Source organism: Physella acuta, unplaced genomic scaffold (genome assembly GCF_028476545.2).
Source record: "Physella acuta isolate Inbredline_101_S28 unplaced genomic scaffold, ASM2847654v3 ptg000148l, whole genome shotgun sequence".
NCBI lineage: Eukaryota > Metazoa > Mollusca > Gastropoda > Physidae > Physella > Physella acuta.
In genome coordinates, this window is record NW_026731667.1 from 690,351 (window position 1) to 697,500 (window position 7,150).

The 7,150-nt window shown below is 45.5% G+C and overlaps 1 protein-coding gene across 8 annotated transcripts in view; it reads right to left on the minus strand.

The window, feature by feature from the left end:
- The window catches only part of LOC131935566 (E3 ubiquitin-protein ligase UBR2), a 74,826-nt gene that overhangs the window by 37,320 nt on the left and 30,356 nt on the right, over positions 1–7,150 (minus strand). For all 8 annotated transcript variants that reach the window (XR_009385951.1, XR_009385950.1, XM_059292041.1 and 5 more), the window contains 8 exons: positions 6,858–7,010; positions 5,311–5,376; positions 2,696–2,772; positions 2,468–2,562; positions 1,697–1,821; positions 1,539–1,591; positions 1,299–1,401; positions 271–319 (listed from right to left, as the gene is read on the minus strand). Coding sequence is in view for 6 of the 8 variants with exons in the window: in XM_059292041.1 (XP_059148024.1) it covers positions 271–319; positions 1,299–1,401; positions 1,539–1,591; positions 1,697–1,821; positions 2,468–2,562; positions 2,696–2,772; positions 5,311–5,376; positions 6,858–7,010 (721 nt within the window). In the remaining 2 variants the exon portion in view is untranslated. The remainder of the gene's footprint in view (positions 1–270; positions 320–1,298; positions 1,402–1,538; positions 1,592–1,696; positions 1,822–2,467; positions 2,563–2,695; positions 2,773–5,310; positions 5,377–6,857; positions 7,011–7,150) is intronic.

The following is a 7,150-nucleotide window of genomic DNA, read 5'->3' on the forward strand; positions in this document are numbered from 1 at the left end:
GAGCATGGTGACACAAGGTGAGACAAGAGTCTGGTGACACTAGAGCCTGGTGACAAGAGCATGGTGACACAAGGTGAGACAAGAGTCTGGTGACACTAGAGCCTGGTGACACAAGAGTCTGGTGACACCATAGTCTGGTGACAAAGAGTCTAGTGATACAAGAGTCTAGTGATACAAGGTGACATAAGAGTCTAGTGACACAAGAGACTAGTGACACAAGAGCTTGGTGACACACAAAACTAGACAGACAACCAAATGTTTACAACAGACCTAAATCTTCCTCATTCTGTTTTTTTCTCTGGCGCTGAACTTCTTCTGACTGAAAATAAAAATCAAACTCATTTGAAAAAAACTAGTATAATAATAAACTTTGAAATGCACTTAAAATAAAACAACTTGCTTTCTTTAATAATGCATTGGTTGCCAAAATATATAAGAGCTACAAATGCTTAAGGAAAGCAAGTTTACTTAAAATTTCAAGAGCTACTAATGCTTAAGGAAAAAGTAAGTTTATTTCAAATTTCAAGAGCCTTCAAAAGCTCTTTTCACCTTTTAAGTAATTTGTTCTTAATGAAATGACACCACCTACAACTATAAATAATAGCTTTAAAACCCAATCAATAGCTCTCTAAAAGACAGCTATGTGCCCCTCTTAACACCATCTGTGACAAACAATTCATTCTTATCAACTGTAACCCCTTCAAGTTCTGTTATCTCCCCTTTTTTTCTAAATTAATTTTTTTTTTAAATTTCTAATTGTCTATCTAATTAGATAATTATCTAATTAGATTAGATATTCATGCATTGTTATCAAAGAAGAACGTATCTGCATTATAAGTGGGTCGAAACTGTGCTTCAAAATTTGCCACAAACATTTTTAACTAAATAAAAGGTTATAAAAAGTGAATGAAATCCAAAACTCATGAATGATGGTAACTGCACAGTTTGAAGCCTGTGATGGTAACTGCACAGTTTAAAGCCTGTGATGGTAACTGCACAGTTTAAAGCCTGTGATGGTAACTGCACAGTTTGAAGCCTATGATGGTAACTGCACAGTTTGAAGCCTGTGATGGTAACTGCACAGTTTAAAGCCTGTGATGGTAACTGCACAGTTTGAAGCCTATGATGGTAACTGCACAGTTTGAAGCCTGTGATGGTAACTGCACAGTTTGAAGCCTATGATGGTAACTGCACAGTTTGAAGCCTATGATGGTAACTGCACAGTTTGAAGCCTGTGATGGTAACTGCACAGTTTGAAGCCTATGATGGTAAACAGGTTGAAACAACAAGCATCTTACCTTGGCTTGTTCAGCTTTGTAGTAGTGGTAGAAGTAAGGGGAATATTCTTTGTACAACTCTGGCTTCAACTCAAACTTGCCATTGCCTCCATTCTGAGGGCTCCTGTCAGATCAAACAACAGGACAACATTTAGCTAGGACCTCACTGCTTTGGCTCGTTCACAACTCTACTAAAGTAACTGACATGGTGTCTTATAGTCCAGGTTACCAACAGCATTAGCTAACAAAATGGATGCTTACTTAAATGTAGATATTTCATTGATGACACCATCCAGTCCTGTCTCATGGTTGATCTGTAATAAAACATTATCAGCGGTATAGGCTAAACATACTGGTCTCTAGCGAGATTTGAACCCAAACTTTACAGGTAAGGTATGGTGGAAGCTGTGTTTACTCACATCTTCATTTAAAGACTTTGTCAGCTTGCTGTGAGCCATTGGGGCCAGACAAAGCAGGTGGATGACCTCCCTTTTGATGCTGTCCTTCTTTGTCACCATCCCTACTCCTGGGGTGTAGCGCTCCTCTGGTGAACAACCAGTTTCATTATTCACAGTGACAACCAGTTTTAATGTCACCATTCACAGTGACAGTTTCAAGGTCATTATTCACAGTGACAACCAGTTTTAAGGTCACCATTCACAGTGACAGTTTCAAGGTCATTATTCACAGTGACAACCAGTTTTAAGGTCACCATTCACAGTGACAACCAGTTTCAAGTACACCTTTCACAGTGACAACCAGTTTCAAGGTCATTATTCACAGGGACCAGTTTCAAGGTCACATTCCACAGGGACAACCAGTTTCAAGGTCACCATTCACAGTGACAACCAGTTTTAATGTCACCATTCACAGTGACAGTTTCAAGGTCATTATTCACAGTGACAACCAGTTTTAAGGTCACCATTCACAGTGACAGTTTCAAGGTCATTATTCACAGTGACAACCAGTTTTAAGGTCACCATTCACAGTGACAGTTTCAAGGTCATTATTCACAGTGACAACCAGTTTTAAGGTCACCATTCACAGTGACAACCAGTTTCAAGTACACCTTTCACAGTGACAACCAGTTTCAAGGTCATTATTCACAGGGACCAGTTTCAAGGTCACATTCCACAGGGACAACCAGTTTCAAGGTCATCACTGACAGTAACTACAAGGACTTGACTCACCCATGACAATAATAAGTAGGCTGAGGAACTCCTCTGCTAGTGTTACTGTCTGCCGCACTGAATCTTCTTGGCCACCAGGAATATCATACTCCATTCTACACAGGAACAAAACCAATCATTCAAAAACATCCAATTGTTAAATGTCATCACATTACAGTATTTGGACTTTAAACACACACACAAAACTTTATCATACTTTTTACTTAACTAAACATTTATAACATTTACTTTGCCCAATTTAATAGGTTGAATTTGTTGAGAAGCTGAAGCAAGAACTCATCCCCAGGCATCAAGGATGCAGCTATCTGAAACAAACCAATACAGGCCATTAGAGCTGACTCTCACTGTAGGCTAAACCAGAATGAAGGCGGAGCCTGAGACACCTGTGTTATAGTCAATGGAGGCGGAGCCTGAGACACCTGTGTTATAGTCAATGGAGGCGGAGCCTGAGACACATGTGTTATAGTCAATGGAGGCGGAGCCTGAGACACCTGTGTTAGTCAATGGAGGCGGAGCCTGAGACACATGTGTTATAGTCAATGGAGGTGGAGCCTGAGACACCTGTGTTATAGTCAATGGAGGCGGAGCCTGAGACACCTGTGTTATAGTCAATGGAGGCGGAGCCTGAGACACCTGTGTTATAGTCAATGAAGGCGGAGCCTGAGACACCTGTGTTATAGTCAATGGAGGCGGAGCCTGAGACATGTGTTATAGTCAATGGAGGTGGAGCCTGAGACACCTGTGTTATAGTCAATGGAGGCAGAGCCTAAGACACATGTGTTATAGTCAATGGAGGCGGAGCCTGAGACACGTGTTATAGTCAATGGTGGAAGAGCCTGAGACACCTATGTTATAGTCAATGGAAGCGGAGCCTAAGACACCTGTGTTAGTCAATGGAGGCGGAGCCTGAGACACCTGTGTTATAGTCAATGGAGGCGGAGCCTGAGACACCTGTGTTATAGTCAATGGAGGCGGAGCCTAAGACACCTGTGTTAGTCCATGGAGGCGGAGCCTGAGACACCTGTGTTATAGTCAATGAAGGCGGAGCCTGAGACACCTGTGTTATAGTCAATGGAGGCGGAGCCTGAGACATGTGTTATAGTCAATGGAGGTGGAGCCTGAGACACCTGTGTTATAGTCAATGGAGGCGGAGCCTGAGACACCTGTGTTATAGTCAATGGAGGCGGAGCCTGAGACACCTGTGTTATAGTCAATGGAGGCGGAGCCTGAGACACCTGTGTTATAGTCAATGGAGGCAGAGCCTGAGACACCTGTGTTATAGTCAATGGAGGCGGAGCCTGAGACACCTGTGTTATAGTCAATGGAGGCAGAGCCTGAGACACCTGTGTTATAGTCAATGGAGGCGGAGCCTGAGACACCTGTGTTATAGTCAATGGAAGCGGAGCCTGAGACACATGTGTTATAGTCAATGGAGGCGGAGCCTGAGACACCTGTGTTAGTCAATGGAGGCGGAGCCTGAGACACCTGTGTTAGTCAATGGAGGCGGAGCCTGAGACATGTGTTATAGTCAATGGAGGCAGAGCCTGAGACACCAGTACCTCTCCACACCCCATACAACATCCTGGTACCTCACCCCACCCATTACACCATCATCGCATCTCACCCCGCCCCTTACCCCATGCTGGTCTGACCCCCACAGAATGTGATCCACCTGGATACAGCAAGGCCCTGACCCCCACAGAATGTGATCCACCTGGATACAGCAAGGCCCTGACCCCCACAGAATGTGATCCACCTGGATACAGCAAGGCCCTGACCCCCACAGAATGTGATCCACCTGGATACAGCAAGGCCCTGACCCCCACAGAATGTGATCCACCTGGATACAGCAAGGCCCTGACCCCCCACAGAATGTGATCCACCTGGATACAGCAAGGCCCTGACCCCCACAGAATGTGATCCACCAGGATACAGCAAGGTCCTGACCCCCACAGAATGTGATCCACCTGGATACAGCAAGGCCCTGACCCCCACAGAATGTGATCCACCTGGATACAGCAAGGCCCTGACCCCCACAGAATGTGATCCACCTAGATACAGCAAGGCCCTGACCCCCACAGAATGTGATCCACCTGGATACAGCAAGGTCCTGACCCCCACAGAATGTGATCCACCTGGATACAGCAAGGTCCTGACCCCCACAGAATGTGATCCACCTGGATACAGCAAGGTCCTGACCCCCACAGAATGTGATCCACCAGGATACAGCAAGGCCCTGACCCCCACAGAATGTGATCCACCTGGATACAGCAAGGCCCTGACCCCCACAGAATGTGATCCACCTGGATACAGCAAGGTCCTGACCCCCACAGAATGTGATCCACCTGGATACAGCAAGGCCCTGACCCCCACAGAAAGTGATCCACCTGGATACAGCAAGGCCCTGACCCCCACAGAATGTGATCCACCTGGATACAGCAAGGCCCTGACCCCCACAGAATGTGATCCACCTAGATACAGCAAGGCCCTGACCCCCACAGAATGTGATCCACATGGATACAGCAAGGCCCTGACCCCCACAGAATGTGATCCACATGGATACAGCAAGGCCCTGACCCCCACAGAATGTGATCCACCTGGATACAGCAAGGCCCTGACCCCCACAGAATGTGATCCACCTGGATACAGCAAGGCCCTGACCCCCACAGAATGTGATCCACCTGGATACAGCAAGGCCCTGACCCCCACAGAATGTGATCCACCTGGATACAGCAAGGCCCTGACCCCCACAGAATGTGATCCACATGGATACAGCAAGGCCCTGACCCCCACCCAGCAACTGAGGTAGACAAAGAAGAAAAGGATCAGCTGATGTTCCTTACCTGCAGCATTGTAATGTCCCGGTCATACATCTCTTGTCTACAGCGCAGGTTGGAGTAGAAGAACACCTGCACAAGTTAACTTTTTGTTAACATTACACTTCATGTACTAGCATAGACTCATCACCTTTTTGTTAACATTACACTTCATGTACTAGCATAGACTCATCAACTGTTTGTTAACATTACACTTCATGTACTAGCATAGACTCATCAACTGTTTGTTAACATTATACTTCATGTACTAGCATAGACTCATAAACTTTTTGTTAACATTACACTTCATGTACTAGCATAGACTCATCAACTGTTTGTTAACATTACAATACACTTCATATACTAGCATAGACTCATCCACTTTTTGTTAACATTACACTTCATGTACTAGCATAGACTCATCAACTGTTTGTTAACATTACAGCACAGTTGATGTACTAGTATAGACTCATCAACTGTTTGTTAACATTACAGCACAGTTGATGTACTAGCAGCAAGTACCTGATTCTGCAGCCATTACAGCAGTTGATGTGCTAGCACATATTCTGGCAGCAAGTACCTGATTCTGCAGACTGTAGCCATTACAGCACAGTTGATGTACTAGCAGCAAGTACCTGATTCTGCAGACTGTAGCCATTACAGCACAGTTGATGTACTGGCAGCAAGTACCTGATTCTGCAGCCATTACAGCAGTTGATGTACTAGCAGCAAGTACCTGATTCTGCAGACTGTAGCCATTACAGCACAGTTGATGTGCTAGCACATATTCTGGCAGCAAGTACCTGATTCTGCAGCCATTACAGCACAGTTGATGTACTGGCAGCAAGTACCTGATTCTGCAGACTGTAGCCATTACAGCACAGTTGATGTGCTAGCAGAAAGTACCTGATTCTGCAGCCATTACAGCACAGTTGATGTGCTAGCAGCAAGTACCTGATTCTGCAGGCTGTAGCCATTGCAGCACAGTTGATGTACTAGCAGCAAGTACCTGATTCTGCAGCCATTACAGCACAGTTGATGTACTAGCAGCAAGTACCTGATTCTGCAGGCTGTAGCCATTACAGCACAGTTGATGTGCTAGCACATATTCTGGCAGCAAGTACCTGATTCTGCAGACTGTAGCCATTACAGCACAGTTGATGTACTAGCAGCAAGTACCTGATTCTGCAGCCATTACAGCACAGTTGATGTGCTAGCACATATTCTGGCAGCAAGTACCTGATTCTGCAGACTGTAGCCATTACAGCACAGTTGATGTACTAGCAGCAAGTACCTGATTCTGCAGACTGTAGCCATTACAGCACAGTTGATGTACTAGCAGCAAGTACCTGATTCTGCAGACTGTAGCCATTACAGCACAGTTGATGTACTAGCAGCAAGTACCTGATTCTGCAGCCATTACAGCACAGTTGATGTGCTAGCACATATTCTGGCAGCAAGTACCTGATTCTGCAGACTGTAGCCATTACAGCACAGTTGATGTACTAGCAGCAAGTACCTGATTCTGCAGACTGTAGCCATTACAGCACAGTTGATGTACTAGCAGCAAGTACCTGATTCTGCAGACTGTAGCCATTGCGCCTCCACATGCCAGCCTGGGACTGAGCCAGCAGGACCTGGATCCTCAGCCCTGGTTCCATCAGATCTTTCATGTCCAGCGGCTCCCTCACGGCCACGTCCACACTGTGGGCCATCTGGGTCAAGGTCTGGAACAGTCAACACTGGCTTCATTCATGGACAATCTCAGCTTACATCACATGACAGTGTACATGTCATCACATGACAGTGTACATGTCATCACATGACAGTGGACATGTCAGCACATGACAGTGTACATGTCATCACA